A 20534-nucleotide genomic window follows, 5' to 3' on the forward strand; every position below is an offset into this window, starting at 1 on the left:
TTCCATAGATGCCACTGGAGCTGAAGAGGGAGCTTCTCAACGGGTCAGTGGCCACTGAGGACAGGCACTGAGACACGCAGCACAAGCACAAGCCATGAGGTGAAGAGGGAGGAGAGAGAAGAGTGTTAACCTAGGAACTGCCATTTCAGAGAAATGCCTGTACAGCTGGAAGCAAGTATTTGTACTCGAATGTTCATCTGCAGGAATGCGTCTCAGGTTCAACACCAACAACCCTTCTTCAGCCTTGGGACACGCACAGGCAAGCGCCAGCAGGACCCTTCTGCGCTGCCTGTGCTCCTCTGGGACGGTGAGGATGGTCAGGTCGGGAGAAAGCCTACAGCCACATCTTCACCGCAGCAGGGCCAGGAAGCTTCCCCACTGCCCTCAGGAGGAGGGGATGGGGTCATCCCGACATCCCTATGTGGCTGAGGTTGGCTGCCCCCCAGCCTGGGGCTGCAGGGAGAAGTCAGCATTTCTCCTGGCTCCCTGAAGTGGCAGAGATTGCTGTCGCTTGCCCCGCTCTTCATTAGCCCCAGGAAGCCACACGTCGAAGGACATGTCACTGTTAGTGCTCCCTCTCAGAGCAGGAGGGAAGAAACGTGGAACTAAGCGGCAAAATTCCCCCCCAGTGCACGTCTGGACTACGGCGGCTTGAAATTGAAACGCCTTTGCTCAAGGAGCACCTTCCCCCCAGTTTGCCTCTGGAAGCACGTGTGGCCGCCTCCACTCCGTACCGCTCCGTACGTCCGTTTAACAAAAATCATTACCGTGGTATTTCTCGCCCTTCCTCTCAGGGTGGTCATAATTGGGGTTTAGCACACAACCGATTGAGATGTACATAAAGTGTCAACGATTATTCAGGAATTCCTTCTTGGGTGCTGCCTAACTTGAAACCAGAGAACTTGTTTCAGTGCTCATTATGATGCCAAATGAACATAAATTAATATTAAGCAGTAAAATGTCACAAAATGGCCCATGTCTTTCAGTTGCCCATGTGTTTGATACCAGCACACAGCATGATCGCATACAACTGTCAGACAGGATGCTCTATACAGAAATAACAGCAGCCTGAAATACAGCCACAATGAGTGTTAACCTGGTTCAAAGTTGCTTAAAGCTTACTGAATTCTTTGAATCAGTGCACCAGTTTCAAAACACATTTTCGGATGCGTTTCGAGTTCATATTTGTACAATGTTGCTGCTTATGCTTAAGCCACTCTTATAGTAATACAAACAAGCAAGTATTTACAGTGGTGCTTGTGTAAAATTGAGCAGACTGATTTTTATCTTTGCCACCAAAAAAAAACAACCAAAAAAAAAAAACCAACAAAAAAACAAACAAAAAAAAATTGCCTTGAGTCTCACAGCCTGTTTCAGTGTGCAGCAAGAGGAAGCTGCCCCGGGGGGGGCTGCTCACACCTCTTCCTTATCCCCAGATACAGCCGTGGCACCCACAGGCGATTAAAGCAGTAGCCAGACGGCTGCAAAAGATGTGAAGCTACTGCGCGTTTTTGATCACACAGAGCGTCGGGAGAATCGCGTCCTCCCGCTTCTTTGTTTGATTTGAGACCCAGCCAACACGACCAGATTTAAGAACACAACAACAATCGCTTCACACCAAGTTTTAAAGAGCAAAATTTCAATCAGCAGGTTCCTACTAGGTACGTTCTCCTTCCCGTGCAGCACGGCCGGCACGGTGGCGGCGAGGCGCCCATGGCGGATGTCCCAGCGGTGCGTGCCGGCGGTGCCCGCGCCCCGCGCTCCGGGTCAGTGGCGGTCGTAGGCGGCGGCAGCCGCCGGCGGGGCTGCCCCGCGGGCTGCAGCGCTGTAGTAGTACGGGGAGCCTGCAAGGGAAGAGCCGACCGTGAGGAAGACAAAGGTGGAAAGGTGCCAGCTTGCAGCACGTGCCGACACGGGTGGCAGTCAGCTCTCCGGCCCGAGCTCCGGCTTGCAGCAATAAAGGCCAGGTAATTAGAATAAAAATCACATTCATGCATTCTGCATGAGAACGGTGCTGCCACCGCTTTGCGTTTCTGCCCGCTGTAGCTACCCAGTTCCCTTCCTCCGCTCAAAACATTACTTTCATTTACTTCACCCAAAACCAGCTCCAGCTGTAACATGCTACCACACTCCAACTTCTCTGATTTATTTTTCCCCTCCATTTGGGAAGAGGAGAAGGTTGAACCCCAAAGCATTCCACATACTTCACTGGACTCCACAGTAGTTCCTCCTTTTCTGAAACTACTTCTATCAGGGAATAACCGCCTGGATTTTGCTTAGCTCTGGCAGTGACCTTGGATCTCCATAAAGAAACGTCAGGTTTGTGCAACCAGGTCTTTAGGATCACCCCACTGCGACAGCCTCTGCGTGGCTGGGGAGAGTCCTTCGGCGTCCAACACATTCATTGAGCAGAGAAACCGTCTCTAGAAAATACTGGTGACTTTGACTTGGTAAGGAACTTGAACTCAGAAAGTTTTTTACAACCACCTCCAGTGAATAATGCCTCATCTAATGAAGTGTCTGATGCTCCATATCACAGCTGTTGAAAGGGACACTTAAGCCTCAAAGTGATCAAATTTATTCTGTATTTTGTCATTGAATACCCGCACTACACATCTGAATGAACTATGTGGGCCAGGCCTAAAGCGTCACAGATTGGTGAATGCTGAAACACTCCTTTACCAATAAAAGGCCTGAAAAATATTGGTGGTGATTTTGTGCTCTGACCAGCTACGAATCACATGGAACCTGGACCTTTTGCTTTGACTTCGGATGTCCCTGGTGAGATAACAATCTGTCCAGACAGCACCAGCTATCAAAAACCTTCCACGTGCGCCAGCAATGAAACCAGAAAAGAGTCAGGGAAAAAATTTTCAAGGCATTTCCAGTTGGGCCTCCAAGCCCACCATCAGTTTCAGCTGCAGGAGATGTAAGGCACCCCAGTGTGGAAGAAACCCCTTGGGAGGGCTCGGCTCGCACAGATGCGTCTGAACCCCGGGCAGGTCTGGACAAGCAGCAAAGAGCCAACGCGAGGAACTGCTCTGGAGCAAGCTGGGCTGTAGGGTCTGGTTTCACGAGTGACTCCACCCAAGAGCCACCGGCCATCCTGAACTCCCTGCCTCCACCCCACTTCGGACAGCAGCCTGGCAGGCACGGTCGAGGGTCTTCACGGCCAGGGTCTGATGGCTGTTCCACCACCACGGCCCCGGCACACCCTCTGGACGGGACGGCGCGGCCGGGCTGATGGCTCCCAGCTCTCCGCTGAGCCAAGGGGCCTCCACGCGGGAGGCTGGAGAACCTCCCGGCCTCCCCACCTCTTCCACAGCCTCCAGCTGAAGGCTTTGCTCTACAGAAAGAGTTGAGTGATTACTTGAGGGCTGCGGGCTCAAAAGCCTGACCACAGAGTGAGAATCCCACTGCCAGCCCCTAAGAGGAAGCCCACGGTCATTAACCATTAACCATTGACTCAAGATGGTGGCGTAACTGCAGCACACAGGGTTTCTTCCCCTTCTTCCCAAACTGTCCGCGGTAAGTGGCCTGGAGTGCTCTCCAGGGCTGGTGACAAAAGCTGTGCTGCCTGACACCCCGAGGAGACAGCCCCACCAACTGAAACACCTCCTGAGAGGATGGGCTCTTCCCCACTACCTCCCTGTCGTGGACCCACCAGGATCCATCCACACGCAAGCCCACCCGTTTCTTCTAGGCTGCTGGTGTCCTGAGCATCACGTCAGGAACAGCTCAGGCTTCATCGGCAGCTCATTCCAAGGGAGTACAACCCAACGCGCCCAAAAAACAAGAGCTCAGCCAACATCTGCTATTGCACGGTACCAGCAATACCACGGTGCCGCTGCTCAGTGCAGAAAGAAGAAACTTTTCTCATAATCGGAGTCCTACCAAAGCAGGCGACACTCTGCTGCTGCAGCCCCCGTGGGTCAGAAATGATGGGGTTTGGCAACGGGAACGTGGCATCTGCGTCAGAGAGCGCGGAGCCAGCGCGGGAGCCTGTACAGGGTGGGGCTCTGCGTTGTCCTCAGCACCATCCTCAGCACCCCCAACATCCCAACTTAAATATCATGCAAATCCCCCGCTAAGGGCTGGGTTTGAAGGAGGTAAATCAAGCTTCGGGACTGTGTCCCCCTTGTTGAGAAGGGCAGTCTTACCATACACGAGAGTAATTCAAGACAGTCCATGGAATCACTGGCCAGGCTAAGTATTTGACAACTTTTAGGCAGGAGCCCATCTCACCTAGGTTTATTAACTAAAAGGTAAGGATTTAAAGCCATAATAATGGAGGCAAAGCAGATCCCTTCAAGGGCCATCATCCCATCTACACTCGCACAGTGCAGAGCTGACAGCCTTCTGCTGTCTGCTGAGGGCACCACAGCCGCGATCCCGGGCTGGATGGAGACTCCTCTTCCAGACAACCGACATCAGGTTGACAAGCCCCAGCCTCAGGAACTGTATTTCAAGGAGAATACTGGAAAGCTTCACATGGACGGCGAACACCGTACTCATGCGTCGCCTAAAATAAACCGCTGTGTATTGTGTACCCCAGCCGAACTCAAGCCCTTAAGAACGTGGAAGCCTTCCTTGGCCAAATGAGGCAGTCCTGAACGAGGAGAGGCAAAGGGGACAGCCCACCCGCCTTCGAGATGTGCATGCCCCTGTCTAGCTGGGGCTCTGGGGATGTTCTCTGCAGCCGGTGAACTGGGGTCCGCGCTCTCAGGGGTGCTCAGTTGTCAGTCCTTGTCCCCTCACGGCCACTCCTGCTGCCTGGGAGCCCCGGGGGACCATCTCCCGTGGTGGGACAGGCCGCAGCTCGGGGTGGAACAGCTCGCAGGCCCGCGAAGAGCTGGGTGGAACTGCTCCGGTGCCCTCACCCACCGCAGCACCAGGAGGTCAAGGGGGAGCAGGGGCTGGTGGTGCCCAGCCCCCCGCCATCACAGACACCCGGGCGTCTGCCGGCACCGGCACCGGCCGTGGCAGCTCAGCTCGGGCACAGGGGTGGGAAATCCGGGGAAGCGATCCCGCGGCACCGAACAATTTCATCCTGACCCATGTGAGTCCCAACACAGCTGGATGCAGTGCTTCCCAAGCTTTTGGGGTAAAGGGGGTCTTTTTGGGGTCAGGGCCTTCACTTTTCCCCTCCCCTCTCCTCCGCTGTTGTTCTGACTCAGTGCAGCTACCAAAGCCCAATATTTCTCTCATGCTTTCCAAAGGCCTTACACTTCTCTCAAGTTTGATTTTTCCAGTTCACCTTTCAGCAGTGGTATCAAAAAGGCTTGTATTTAAAGTGAAAAATGAAAACATCACATCACAAAGCATTCACTCTTCCTCCCTGTCACCATGCCCCCATCCAGAGCAGACTTGTCTGTCCTTCCATCATTTTTCCTTTCTAATTCATACTACCATCAATTTATTTCTTGACACAGTCATTTCTGGTGCCTACTTGTTCTCTAATCTTTTCACAGAAACCCACAGAAGAATTGAATCTAATCCTAATTGACCGGCTCCAAGCCCTGCCCTTGCACGATGCCATCAAACCCTCGCAGCCAGCGTGCAGGGACCACGTCCGGGGTGGGAGCGGGGACCCCGTGTCAAACCCAACCCGCCACGAGCAGCACCAAGACGAACGTGGCGAGCAAAAATGGTAAAGTTACTGCAACAAGCCAGCACGAAATTGAATCGTTTTTCTTCATTAGACCGCGTTGCTGCTATCCGCTCTTAGCGTGCGCGCGTGCCCTGGGCGTGCATGTGCTCGCTTCCCGTGCGCTTGTGCGTGCTTCCACGTGCGTCCCTGCAGTGCACCACTTGCAGGTCACTCACAGCACAGTGGGCAGAAAAAAAATCTAAAAAAAAAAAAAGAGGAAAAAGACGCCTGTTTCTGCATCTCCTCTTCTGGCTTTGGGATAGGAACACTGGCTTCAGGCACTGAGCCGGAGGCCACGTGAGCTGCCAGGCTTTGTGTCCCCTTCCCAGCAAATCCCTCTGGAAATTCAGGGTCTGTCCTCACCCCGGCCATGGTCAGGGTGGGACTGAGCCACGTCACGCAGCAAAGAGACACCGCTCTTATCTCTCTGTTCCTATTCTCTTTTCTCCCCCCAAAAAAATCACTTTTCAACCCAAGTATCCTTTCTTCCTGCCACTTGCGAATCAGAGCATCTCTCCTTTCAGCTCCTCTTTCACAGGTCGCAGCCTGGCGTGATTGCTGCGGTGCAATTCTTCCTTGCCAGCACAGGGAATTAATTGAACATGGGCGCTGTTAAGTGCTTACAGTATTACACTTCCAGCTTGGTGAAGGGAGCGGGACTTAGTAAAACAAACTGTGTCAGTCCATGTACCAGTCCTGATTAATTTTGTCAAGGTTTCTGCTTTGAGGCTGATACTGCCAGAGCTTGCTCTCAGGAGAGAATTACTAAACACACTCACGTATACTCCTGAGAAGAGTGGAAGCATCTTGGATATAGTTTAAATTAACCTCCTCTCCACTGCGGGTGCTCAGGCTCATCACACGGAGCCTTCTGGGTGTGCGAAGAGACTGGGAGCAGGATTTTAAGGCTCTGCCGCAGATTCCTACTTGCCCTGAATTACCGGTGGGGTTAGCAGGCACCTAGGGTGGAGGGAGCGCGGGATCAGGCTTCCAGGGACTAAGGCAGAGCTGTGGATAAGCGTGATCCCTGCAGGGCAGAAGAGATGTGTCCGACCCGCAGCCTACAGCTGAACACGGAGACACGCCGCGCGGTCCCACGCCTGTGCCTGGACCTTGCGCTGTCCCTCGGAGCAGCAGCTCGCTGCCCTGGGCCCCAGCACTGTGTGCACGGGCAAGCAGTGCTGGGCACAGGCAACCCGGGGCTGGGCCACGGACCGTCGCCGTGCCCTGCGTGGTACCATGTCGACTTCTAATGCCTTTCCAAACCAACCACCATTTTGCTTTGGGTGCTTTTCTAACAGAGAGGCTTGAAATGAAAGGGAATCCCGAGGTTCAGCTCATGAGAGCTCACTGCCCGGCTCTGACGTGGTGCCCACAGGGCACTCGAGCGGCGCAGGGGCTACAGGCTGCACCAGCTCCCCGACAGCTCGGCAATTCCTCCAGCAATGACAGGAACAGAGCAGAACGGGTGTTTTAAAACTATCACTGGTCAGACAAGCGGATTTCCCCCTCCAGGAATCACCAGCACTCCCAGTTTTGTGACCCGGCTGAGCTGCAATGGCAAGTACATCCTTAGGACTCGCTGCACAACATTTCCCATTTCTTTTTCTTTTTGATGCATCAAAACTGCCGAATCAGCGTGCCGCTGCACACTCATGGCAATATAACGTTACCTGTGCAGCAACTGAGTCTGTGTTTACTGAAACGTAAGACTTTGCAAATATCGAAACACAGTATTTCACGGAGGATAAAATCAAGGAAGCCAAGATTACACATTTTAACAGCTCCCACCAGCAAAACCCGCCAGCATTGTTGTCATTGTACCATGAAACATTTCAATTTCAATACAGCTGTAGTTTCTGGAGGAAAATGGTAGCATCCAAATCTTTTTGCCCTTGCCTCATTTAAACCCATGGTCACAGCGTGCTGCTGAGTAAATACTGCTGCAGAAATGCTCGCCAGCCCGAGACACGAGCCTTGCTGCGGGGAGCACGCCTTCCCTTCAGCTCTGCTCAAGCGCCGTGCCTCCCACATGGCTGAAGATGAGGCGGAATTTGACCCCAAAATGTGTCATCCGTAAAGGGAACAAGAAAAGAGGAAGAACAGGGGAAAAGGGAATGGCACAGGTAAGAGTTGTTCTGGCAGCAAGCGGGTGGCTCCTGACCAGCCTCTGGTTTCAAGTCTCCCCCCATCGCAGACGCGCCCCGCGTGCTCAGCGCTTACACAAGCCCGTCACCTCCAGCGAGGAGCTGAGCCGGGCGCGGGCACAACCCGCTGCTGACGGGGTTGGAGGGCACGGCCCATCCCGGTGGGGCAAGCACAGAGCTTCGGGATGGCTCCGGTGCACGTGTCCTCCCCTCGAGGTGTGCACCCGGAGCGGGGAGCGCGGTGTGCGGCCCCCGAGCCTTGCTGAAAGCCCTCTCTCCACTGGGAAGGGCAGGATTTGGGCCGGGATTTCATTCATTTGTAACGTTATGCTAGTTTCTCGACCGGTTTGCCAGCAGAATTTTAAAAGCCACCCAAAACTTGGCTTCCTAGGCCTGTCCATGCAGCGGAGCATTGCTGAAGTGGCTCTCCCTTTTCCAAAGGAGTTGCAAAATTGGAAAGGAAGAAAGCGTGGCGTGTGCTCTTCCCCCTGGCTAAAGCCTCTTCCCCACATGGCCAAGCCAAAATCCCGCAGGCGCTGCTGGCTGTGGCCATGGAAACTGCGGGTTTAAGCGCAGGGACTCCCCTGGCTTTGTGCAGCTATGCCCATCCATATTAGCTGGAGATCTGTCCGCTGATTTATGATGGAAGCGCTAACAAACCCTTAAATGTGGCACGGCAAATAGCAGCATTATACCAGCACCATGGCATGAGAGGCAGAGGCTGTCTATTGCTCCCCAAGGATTTGTTTAAGGACAAGAACCATGATGAATACAGCCTGGGTGGCTCAATTACATGGGGACTCAATTACTTAAAACAAAGAAACTGGATGAAAAAAGTATGACAAAAATTCAGAATTATTTCGCTGCTGGAGGTCACATATAACAGCCCTGTCATCCATAAATCTGGAAATCTCTAAGGCATGCTACTCCTGTGTTGAGAGATGACAATTAATTGGTATTTTACTTACCTCATCCATGCAAATTATGCAGGGAAAAATTCTAATTACTGCATGCTACATGTATATAAGGTCAAAGTGGGCCAGCTTTTGACAGTGGTGTAAAATGGATTATGTTTATCCTTCACATGAGGGCCATGATCCTGCAGGAACCACGGGGCTCCTGCCCCCCCCCCCCCCCCCCCCCCCGCTTGCAGGGACCATGCCAGCGTCGGTGGCTGCCGGGCACTGCGGTCCCTGGCAAGGAGGGATGGATTGTGCAAACACACAACTGGGGAGCAAACACAATGCGGGGTCGGGGAGAAATGCAAAGTGCTTGTACGAGCAAGAAACAACAGCCTGGGGAGCAGCAGGACTCACATTCAGCCGTACACAACTCAGCAACTCAAGTTTTGTCTGAACAGGACTCCTCAAAAAATGGGGGTTTTGCCTTCAGACAACACCCCCTGTCCCTGGAAGGATGTTATGGGGCAGAAATGGGAAGAGAAGAGGTTTGGGTGGGGGCTTCTTGCCGACGAAGGTAACCAAGAGCATCTGCGTAACCTGATGGAGACCTGCAGTCCTGCACAGGGGTCAAGCACGGGAACTCAGGACTGTGCCGGGACCCGCTGTGCCCCATCGCTGCCGGGCTGCAAACGAGGCAGAGCTTGCACCGAGCCCCCCAGGCGGGGACGGCAACTTACCGAGGAGTCCAGGGTTGGGAAACCTCCAGGAGTCGTTGTACGTTGAGTATTGTGGGTGGCTGTATGGGCTCCCAGAAAACTCGCTCCCTAAGTTAAAGAGAAACAGACAAAACAAGAGATCATTTGATTTGAGGCCACAGCTACCGTTGCGGGTGGAAGGAGTTCAGTGGGTGCTGTGCTCCAGTGACGGCCTTAGTGCCGCTTTCTTTGAGGAAGGGCCACACAGGTGGGTGAGTTATTACATAAATGGGTGCAGCCATCTTTTATACGTCCTTTTTGTGCTGCAGCCCAGGCCTGCTGAGCTGGGGGAATTTCCTCAGGCAGCCCACGCTGCAGGACAAGACAGCAGGGAGGGATGGAGAGTCTGGGATGCACCAACCGAGCCAGCCCCGGCCCTACACCACTCACAGCGAGAAACACAACACAAGGACAGGGATGCTCAGACAGGCGCTCTGGAAGATGAACCAGCTGATCTTCTAGATACAGGGTACCCTTCCAGGCTCTCCAGGAGAGTATGGCCTTAGGTCCCAGACATCCGTCTATCACTGCGACCCAAGGAGAGGGATGCCTGCACCAGTTTCAGATGGCTTTGAAACCCTCCAGACAAAGGCACCAAAATGGCTCAAAGAGTTATTGCTATTTATCTCCTTGCCAGCTCCCGCTCTCCCCATCTGTTTGTTCTCTTCACATGTCACCTCCTGTTTCATACTTCAGCTGCGAGCTCTTCAGGACAGAGCCTTGCACCGTGGGGCTCCGACCCTGGGCAGGGCACCCGGATCCACCACCATGCAAATACCAACAACGCTGCTGATTTATGAGGAAATCTTCCGCAAATGACAGTTTCCCACTCTCCTCCTCTCTTGCTTCCTCCTCTTCTTCTCCCTCTCCCATACACAAATATATTCACGGACAACATAGCAGGGCAGGAGAAAAAGTAGGATTCCTATGTCAAGAGGAGAGGGCTGTAAGGCTGCAGCAGAAAGTGCTCGCCGTGACCTTCACCCACTCCGGCCCCCAGCGCTGTTGTAGCCCCCGACCGTCCTCAGGGCTTCTTTTCCCCGAGCGGAGAGAAACCCCCTGATGCCACGTCTCCAGCTCCACCTGCAAACGTATTTTCCGCCGGTATAGAAGTGGCACGGGTGGGTCACTGCTATAATATGGGTTACCTCTGAAACACAGGGTCAGGACCGGGGTAGCTTGGTCTCACATGATGCTGCTTCAGTGAAAATGAGCTGCCCCTCAGCCTGCACCGAAGGATGCTGGTAAATGTGCTGACAGCAAGAGCCACCCACCACTGCTCCGCTCTAGGGGGTCTCTGCTAACACCCCCTCCCTGCTCCCCACCGCCCTTCAGACCCAGGAGGCTGCACCCCCCCGCCTCGACCCGCTCTCTGCCCCACTGGCAGGGCGATGAGAGGAGCCCGACGCCAGCAGCAGCGAGCGCCTGTACGCTCAGCATCCTGCTGCATCAACCACGTTTCTTCACAACCTCCGAGCAGGTTTCCCTCACTGCCTCTAAGGATTAGCATCAGTTCAGCATGAGCCATGGGAAATGGAGCTGTTTCCAAACCTTTCTTCCTAGCGAAGTACGTTGTATCTACATCCCCTCTCTGCTCCTTGTCCTTATGGACGATAGATGACTTCAGTACCTCAAGGTTACCTCTGTCAGACCTCTCTCTCTCAAAGAATGAGCCATGGTGAAGATGGACAGGCCAGAAAAGACGTCAGGAGCCACCTGAGGTGCCACAGGGAATGGCAACAGTGTCCTCATTGCCCTCCACCAACCAGGGAGCAAGCTGCCTCATGCAGGACACAGCAGCTCCTCCCTGGTCCCTTCTGCCTCCTGACCTGAGGGCGATGCTCAGCCAGAGCCCTCCCTGCTCCCAAAGCCCCTTGGCTTCCAGCACACCTCGGACCCAGCTCTGCCCTAGTGGTGTTTGCCCAAAGCACATGGGCAGCTGTACTGGGCCTGGCTAGGATGGAGTTAATTTTCCCCACAGCAGCCCTCAGAGCTGCGCAGCTAGAAAGGTGCTGATAACCCAGCAGTGTTTTGGCTGCTGCTGGGCAGCGCTGGCGCAGCACCAAGGCTCTCTCCAACATCCCCCACACACACCAGTGGGCTGGGGGTGGGAAAGATCCTGGGATGTGACACAGCGAGGAACCGACCCAGGCTGACCAAAGGGCTATTCCAGACCGTATGGCACCTGCTCAGCAATAAAAGCCGGGGGAAAGGAGGAGAAGGGGGACACTCGTTATTTATGTTTGTGTTCCAGACCAACTGCTGCTCGTCCTGAAGCCCAGGAAATGGCTGGATATTGCCTGCTGATGGGAAGTAGAGAATAAATCTTCTGTTTCCCTTTTCTTTTGCACGTGACCCTTGGTTTTGCTTTATCAAACCATCCTTATCTCGACCCATGAGTCATCAGTTATCTTTTCTTTCCCCTGTCCAGCTGTGGAGGGGAGTGATAGAGCAGCTTCAGTGGGACCTGTCATCCAGTCAGGGTCACCCCACCACAGCAGCAAACTGGCTGGTAACTTCATGGGTGAGATCCCTCCCAGCCCCTGCAGGCTCACAGCCAGGGCCCAGCCTGCGCCGCACACGAATCCCTTCATCCCATGGGGGCCTCTTCTCGCTCACCACCTTCCCCAGCGGTTTCATTTCTTCCTTTCCACAGGGCAGTGAGAAACGCAGAGGCTGAGCCCCGTTTTAGCTGCTCAAAACACAACACGGCACACGAGAGCCGACGGGAGCAGGTCTCGCTGCCACGTCCTCCCCTGGAGCTGCGCCGTGCTCAGGCGGAGGGACAGGGTGGACAGGGCAGCAGGACGGACCCGATCCCCGCTGCGGGCTGGTCGCACAGGGCGTGTGGAAGAGCCCGACCCCTGCTCCATGTGCCAGCACCACCACAGGCTTCCGACGAAGCCCACGGCGAGAGCTGCCCCCAAGGGAGGCCACGCGTACCCACCCCAGGACGGGACAACCCCTCATTTTCAGCTGTCCCACCGCTCTCCCTCCCTGCCCATCACGCCCGCTGCTCCTCTCTCCCGTCCTCCCGCGGTCCATCCCACGCAGATGCTGTGCGCACTGCTGAGCAGGCGGCAGCGCTTCCCAAGCGCTCGTCAGCGCTGCGGCAGGGCTGCGGGTGGGAACGGGCTGACATTTCATTGTTTCATCCTCTCCTGCCTTGCTCTCCTCCCCCACCATCCCCACTGCCCTCCTCCCCGCACTCACACACAGACACACATCGTGGACCCTCTCTGGGGGATGCTCCGGTGCCTGTCAGGCTGAGGCTTCCAATTCTCTGTTTTTTATGCCTCAGTGGTCAGGGTGTCAAGCTCCTGCAGTACAGACCAGCCAGGAGCTCGAGGAGTCACTGAGCACCATCAGCTCGGTGACAGTATTGCTTGCTTCTTAACATACTCTGCATATCCATCAGCCTTGCAGGGAAAAAAAAAAAAAAAAAAAAAAAAGAGAGAGAGAGAAGAGGGGCAGGAAGGAAAATGAGAAAAAAGCAATACGGGAGAGGGGAGGGGAAATAGAGAAGTGGGAAATTGAGAAAGTCTCAAGCCCCGCTGCTACCATCACAGCACTTGGGCAGACAAATGGTCCAGCCGTAAGTGAAACTAAGCTAGATGAATGAACGTTGCATGAACGCCTCGTGATTTCCACCAGATATTCCGAGGTCCATCAGCTACACTTCTTGACAGCACCGCTCCGCGGCCAGCCCTCGCCCCCTTCAAAAACGCAACGAATCAGCTACCGGGGGACGCGCACACGTGCGGCGTGTTGCACACACGTGCAGGGTGTCTGCCCGCGCCGCGAGGCAGGGGCGGCAATTGGACCCGCTCACGCAAAATGGTAAACCCCCTCCTTAATAGTTCCCACATCGCTGAGACACAACGACGCCAAACCAAGGGCTTCTGCTGACCTCTCGCTGCAGACCTGACCCCGCGCTGCCACGACGCTTCACGTGGCTGAAGCCCAAAAGGGGTCGGACCCTTCCGTCACCGCTGGAGGCAGAGGTGCAGGAGGAGAGGGAAGAACAATCCCCAGGAACGCTGCTGCTACAAGGCAGTGGCAAGCCCTGGGGGATGCTCTACACCCTGAGAGGGTGGGAGCCCCGTGGAGGGAGCCCCGTGGCGAACGGACCCTTTGCTGCAGCCAAAACTACGTCACCCATTCCGCAGCGTTTTCTCCAGGGATTATCAACTCCTGTTTATCAGTCTGCTTGGTTTCAAGGTAAATTCCTGCAAGTTTCCTTCATGATGTGCAGCGAAACTGAAAAGAGTGAGCTTAAAAATCTCAAGAACCGAGAGATGAAGGAAGAGGTCTCACAGTGTCTTTCCAGTGCCATGGCTTTAGAGAACTGGCCCTGGAGGGGACGGGGGAGGATGCCGGCACCTCTGTGCTGGACTTGGGGCAGGAGCTTGCGGGAAACACCAGCAGAAACCAGCAGCCCAGTCCACACAGAACATGCCTGTTACACAGCTGGTGGTACCTCTGGACTGAAAAACAAAATTTGAACAAATACTCAAGAAGTTGAACTCCAAGCTGAACACAATGCTCTGGTCCCCAGAGTCTCAGAAGACTCCATGACTCAGAAGTTCCAGTTTCAGTACAGCTCAACCAGAGCCAACTATGTGAAGGCAGACACGTGTTTGGACACTTTTCACCACGTTTCTCAGATACCAGGTTTTTGCACATGCATTTGGGATGGGAAGAAGCCGTCAGGACCGTGGAGGTGAACAGTTGTATCCGAATGACGGCTGTGGTAACACAACGTGCAGGTGATACAACGTGCAGGTGATACAACGTGCCTTCCTCCCGGCGACCACCGCACCACAGCTCTCCCAGCAGGGAGAGCAGCCACAACCCCGCAGCTGTGCATCCCTCCTGCCCCTCATCCCAGCCCCTGGTTTTCTCCACCAGTCCCCATGAGTGGGGTTGTTTTTCTGTCCAAGCTCCCGGTGTAGGACAGTGTCTTATTCAGCCCTTTCATTAGGCAGAAAATTAAACCAAACCAGGAGAAATTTAACCAGGAGTGTTTAATAAATGCAGCTGTGTAAGGGACAAGTACAGAAGGTCGTGGGACAAAAACCAGAATCTGGCCAGCAACAGCAACACCCTTCCCGTTCCTCATTTGGGTCCTGGGTAAGTTTAAGGCCCATTTGCTGTACTTGTCCCTAGGTTGGGCTCCTGCTCTCCCCCTCCAGCCTGACCTCCTGCCGGGGGCTGCAGGTGCATCTCTCTTTCCCCTGTGGCAGAGGACCTTACCGCAACTTCTAAAAAATTAACATTCACATGGCTTTTATTTGTTTTCTATCATTTTCTTTTGTGGAAGTAATCACATGGATCATAAATTCCTTCAGCGAATTCCAATACCAATCATTACCCTGGTAGCCAAGATATGCTTGACTGCATGGTCAGCAGGGCTGAAGTCGGCACCGAGACGCCCGGACAGACCCGGGCAGCTGCGCATCAGCAGCCAGCGCCGCGAGATAGCGGCTGTTCAAACGCGGCCTCGAATCCATGACATGACACGTGCAACGGGGCCAGGCGTCACCCAGGGGCCAGGCGTCACCCAGGGTTTCGGAGGGGACCAAAACCAAAGGGCAGTGGGAGAAGTCGCTTCTCACTGCTCCTCAGCACCGCCCGAGAGATCGCTTCACCGTGACCTGGGCAGCATCCCCCGCAGCCAGTGGGAAACAGCTGTGGGAGACCTCGGAGAAGGAGGACAGTGGCCTGGCTTCTCCGCAGAGGAACAACGGCGTAGTTTCCCCTCAGTATCAGCCACTGCAGTGGCTCAGGGCGAGAGAGACAGAGGTCTGCGGCCCTGCCTGGAAAGCTGCAACCTCCGTGACTCACAAAACTCGCTCCCTTAGAAGTTTTCTTTGTGTGTGTGGGAGCTGGGAAACACCTTCCAGTTAAAACTTGCTTTCACTCAAAAAAGTAGTTTCACATCACTCACATACTTTTGCAAACGTACAACAATCTTGACTAAATCTTTCCGTTAAAAAGAGCCCTGGATTTTAATTTATTTTTAAAAAAATCAGATGTTTTCCAAACAAATCATTTTATCATTTAAATTCAGAGGGGTGATAAGTTTTCAAATTGAGTTCAGTGAGTCCAAAAAAAAAAAAATTCCAAAAATCTCAACTGGAAAACAAACTGTATCTCTTAAGTGACATCCAAAGTAATTTGTATTGTTGCGGGGTTTTTTGACTGAACCTTGGACTTTTAACGTTTATTAGCAAACAACAGATGAGTGTTTTATACTGCTCTAATCCATAAATATCAACTGCATTTAAGCTGGGGGACTAGAAATCCAGGGCACGCCACGGATTGACCGCCAGGTCTTCTCCTGGTCCCTCTCTTTTTTCCCCCAGGAGCCCCACAGCAGGAAGGTCATTGGTAATTCTGCCTTCTGCTCCTCGGACCGAGCACCCTGGGCTGTTAATCTGCCTGCTCTGGACCATGCAGCCCACGTGCCACAAAAACCAGGAGCACAAAAAGGGGAAAAATCACCAAAGTACAGTGCTACTGAAACAAAACGTGTATTTCTTCCCCCTGGGAGGAAGCCGAGCAGGAAAATACACCATATATAGCAAAAGGCCACCGTGCTCTACCCAATTTATCTCAGTGAAAATACCCAGGGTGATAACCAGCTAAAAACCCCAGGACAAGCATGCAGGATTCATAGGCCAGCCTTTGCAGAGCGGGCTTGGGAAATGTCAAGATTGGAATATTGGAAACCACGCCAGGGTGAATTCCGGGTCCGACAGGCGAGGGCGATGGCTGCGGCAGAGAGATCCTTCTGGAAGGGATCGTCAGCCCGGGCCGGGGGGCACACACCCGTTTCAGGTGTTGATGCCACCCTCCTGCCCCCCAGCCGTGATTCCCACCTGGCCCGCAGTGGCTGGAAGGAGTTTGACTGAAAGAGAAACGTTTTCCCTGACGGGACTGCAAAAAACCTCTTCAATGAGCAGTTTTGTAAAAAGGAATCTGCTTTTCAAAAACACCCGAGATGCTCTGCAACAAAATGGGAAGCTGCTCCCAGCCTGTGGATGCTTGTAATATCCAGCAATTTATCTATTCCCACAGGAAAGAAGGGAATAAAGCATTAATAAATGGAAAATTTAATTTAATAAATAAATAATTTATTCATTTCCATTAATAATGGACAATTTAGAGACAAGCTTTCTCTACAGTTAGTATTCCCCCCCTCCCTTTTTTTTTTTTTGAGGATGGAATCAGAAGTGATGGAGTTCAGCAAAAGAACAGCCCTCACAAATGATTTTCAAGTAAGACTTTACTTACGCCGAACAAAACATCCACCTCTTGATTTTAAACGAAAAAAACCCTGACAAACAGCGAGTTCTTAGAGCACCAAACCCCCTACCAGTGTTTTTTAAACACAATACGATAAAACTATGTCAAAAATTTCATCCGGCTCCAGCCCAGACAGAGCCCCCAGCGCGGCGACGTACTGCAAGAGTCCAGCCGAGCACGAGCGCAGAGGCGCTCGCAGATCCCGGGTAGTGCTGTTAATGCCATCCAATTAATTAGACAGCGTCTGTGCTGCTCGTTGGAAGAAATGTGGCACTAACTGCTAATTACCATGGCCAGCAGGGTACGCAGCTCTCGGCTGAGCACCTGCAACACCCCCCTGGAACAAACCTGAACAAACAGTGAAGCACTTTTTGTTTGTTAAAGCTCCCTTCTCTCCTGGAAGTGGGAGGAACAACCTCTGGGACCCCAAAATGCTTCCTACACCCTTCAGACACTGTCACAGCAACCCTCCTGCACGGCTGAAGTGATGCTGGGGGCAAAACCCATCCTGGGGCAAAACCCATCCTGGGGCAAAACCAGGCTTGGGGCAAAACCCAGCATCTTGGAGCAGGGGTGGGGGTCTGCTCCGCTGGCAGCCGGGCACCGCACACCGATCCGCAGGGACCTGCCGCCTCCAGCGGCCTCGGGCAGCGTCTTCCCGGGGTGCTGGGCATCGCGCCGTCGGCAGCAGGTTCCTCCCGGGAGCACCACGGGTGCCCATGCAGAACCACAGCCCACGCGGAGGGACGGATGGACGGACTCTGACAGGGATCCCCAAGGCACACGCACACTTTACACGTGTAAGGAAAAAGGGGTAAATCCAGGGGTAAATCCAGGGGTAAACCCGCCGTAAGAATCCAGTGGATCGGTTGCTATCACCTATGACCCGTCCACCCGTACCCTTACACTCCACGGGGTCACCCCACTCCTGTCTGTGACGTCCTGTAGTCATTGATTAACCCTTTGACGAACACTCGAGGTGCAACCATCACCCGAACTTTCACACGTCTGATTTTGAAACTAAACTCGCATTAGCCCCCGCACTGGCTAATTTTTCCTGCACGTCAGCCAAGATGAAGTCTATTGCAGTTGCGGCTGGAAGGCACTTGGTCACAGTCAGACAACGTCCCTCCGAAGTTCCCAGTCCCATCAAGACTGCCAATTAACTTCTAATGAAGGTTGTAAATAATTTTATGATCGTACAGATTGGACAGTCTTTCCCCCTTATTTTATCTTTATATTAACTAGTACCTGCTCAAAGATGTACACTTTTATTTTTAATGGTTCTGAGTAGGTTGTCATATTTTAAGAAAACAGTAACATGCAGATTTTTGTAACACTACCTCATTTCCAAGAAGCTACAAGGCACAGAAATCCCATCAATGACTAATGAGTTGTGGGTTAAGGTGGACGTACCTTGCTGTGAAGTCACTGTACTATTCTCGACCCGTGCTGCCTGCCATAAAATTTTAATGCTGCTTCTGACATATTTATGAAATACCTCACCTAGTCTTTGCAGGATGACAAAAAGATTTACATCCGCAATTACTGCAAGCACATAGGTTTTAGCTATGCACTTTAAACTTTTGTACACAAAGGTATTTAACTTTAATACAACAAAGGTAGGTGGTGCCACAGAGCAACCATATTGGAACTGCATTAGGGGAGATTTATCTCCCCGTACCGGGAGGACAACTGCCCAACTCATCTGCATAGAAGATGGCACTGCAATTAATGGCGGTGAGGAATCTGCCCCTTCCCTGTCCCCCCCCGCAGAGTCGTCCGCCCTCTCCGCCAGCCGCCAGCGCCCCGTCGGACCCCGCAGCGAGAAGCTGCATCGCCGGCGACGCCCAGCCCAGGACCCGCGCCACAGCCTCGGCACCGCTCCAGACCGAGCGACCAGGCAGAGCGGGCAGGAGGAAAAGCAGAACTTCTGCCTCGCAGAAAATATCAAGCTTTGCGATACGGTTTCATCCCAGATGGGTGTAAAATGCACCACAGAGCATCTTGTGGGATGAAATCCTCCAAACTGTGTAATGGAAATGCGTTTGGTTGAGATGAAAATATTCCACTCCACGCTTCTTCCTGACTTTAGCCTTTTTTATAATTTCAGCCTGCATAATGATAATGTAATGTGTAGTTATTTCCAGGAATTACACAAGTAATTTAGCTAGTAGCAGAAGTAGATATAATGTTACGAGCCGTAATAACATAACTGTGGTGTGGAAATTGTGAAGTCTGGAAATTAAGCGTTTTGGTAGCTTGATAAAGCTGCTGACATGGAAGTTGTCTTCAATTATCTGCACATGCAGGTGTGAACGGGGCCAGGAAAGCGTCTGCACAGCTGAGGGAGCATCCTCCCGCACCAGCATCTCCTCGGGCATCCCGGTGTCCCTGTCCTTGGTCACCGTGTCCAACCACACCGGGACCAGGCTCTGCTGGGTGACGCCAGGTCCTGCCCTTCGACGGACAGAAAAGTCTCTTGTCCTCGTGTAAACCCCTGCTCCTGGCTGAGCCACTCAAAACCTCAGCGTCCCGGCCCTTCTGCCTGCAAGATCAGGTTTTCAGCTGGACTCCAGGCTTCAGCCACCCCTGGACCGGGGCTTCAGCGCGTCAGCAGGGTCTGCCTTCCCCCTCCGGTTCCTTCTGTCATCGCGGGGAGCTTGTGTGAGCTCTGAAATACAGAGGCACGGCCCCAGCAGAGATGTCAGCTTTTCTTTCTGACACCAAACACAATGCAAATGAATGCCTGAGTGACAGAAGACAGATAATTTCTCACTTGATTTTCACAGCACTGCTTTGGTTTTACACCACATCCACGTTATAGTCATCCTTTTAATGCAGAGAAAAAACATGTCAGCCCATCTCAGGTCAATCTCCGGGAGCGCGGCAGCTTGGCCCTCCGGCAGGATGGACGCTCTGCTGGCAAACATTCCTTAGCCAAAGCCATTTCCAAGTAACGTCTGCAGCTGCTCAGCCTGGCCTGATCCAGCTGAATCAGCCAAAATTGTGCCAAGGAAGAGAGCACGTGCTGGGGGAGGGATGACGGACGGGGCATCTCGAGGACCCATCCCGGCGGGGGGACACCCACGGCTCCCCACACATCCCAGCAGCTCGGGGCACACCTCTCCGGGACCAGGCTCCTCGCCCAGGGCTGGCATTACGTTTCCTGACTTCAGTAAATGTGCAAGATTCGAGACTAGGCCGCCTGGGCTGAGGCGGCTCCTTCGTGGTAGGAGGAAGAGAAGATGGGGCAGCATCGCCGTCCCGTGCCCAGTGCCTCTCACTGACACTTCAAGCAGCCTGCCTCCTGCCCGGGCGCTGCTTATCCCATCGTGGAGCCCACACACACCTTCTCCACGTCAGTAAAACATCCATGTATGCTTGGAAGTTATTTATTCTGTGACAATGCGTCTGTGTGTCAAAGCAACCTTTGCTGCTGCTAGAGACTGAGGATTTAGCGCATCTGCTGCTGAACGGACACTGAGTCAGGACCAGAGTGCTGCCATTAGTCTTTTTATGCAGGAATTAAGGGGGTTACATCTAAATTTCCCAGCTCACTCCACAGCTAGCGCAGAGCCTGATCCCAGATCTACTGCAGCCACAGCTGGCGGGTGATTTATTTGCCATCAGAGTGCCCCAACACTGTATTTGCTGCTACAATGACCAAATGCATCTTTCCTTCTGGAGACTTCTCACCTCCCCACCCCGGCTGTCCCTCTTCCGCCGGCACAGCCAGCCCGCCCGTGAGCTGGGACCGCGGCAGACG

At 53.3% G+C, this 20534-nt stretch overlaps 1 protein-coding gene across 7 annotated transcripts in view; it reads right to left on the reverse strand.

Annotated features, from left to right (window-relative positions):
- Positions 1-1429: 1429 nt before the first annotated feature.
- The window catches only part of PAX5 (paired box 5), a 129499-nt gene continuing 110394 nt past the window's right edge, over positions 1430-20534 (reverse strand). For all 7 annotated transcript variants that reach the window (XM_074931680.1, XM_074931679.1, XM_074931677.1 and 4 more), the window contains 2 exons: positions 9437-9523; positions 1430-1844 (listed from right to left, as the gene is read on the reverse strand). In XM_074931680.1, the coding sequence (XP_074787781.1) occupies positions 1768-1844; positions 9437-9523 (164 nt within the window). In that variant the 3' untranslated portion in view covers positions 1430-1767. The remainder of the gene's footprint in view (positions 1845-9436; positions 9524-20534) is intronic.

Source organism: Athene noctua, chromosome Z (genome assembly GCF_965140245.1).
Source record: "Athene noctua chromosome Z, bAthNoc1.hap1.1, whole genome shotgun sequence".
NCBI classification, from domain to species: Eukaryota; Metazoa; Chordata; class Aves; order Strigiformes; family Strigidae; genus Athene; species Athene noctua.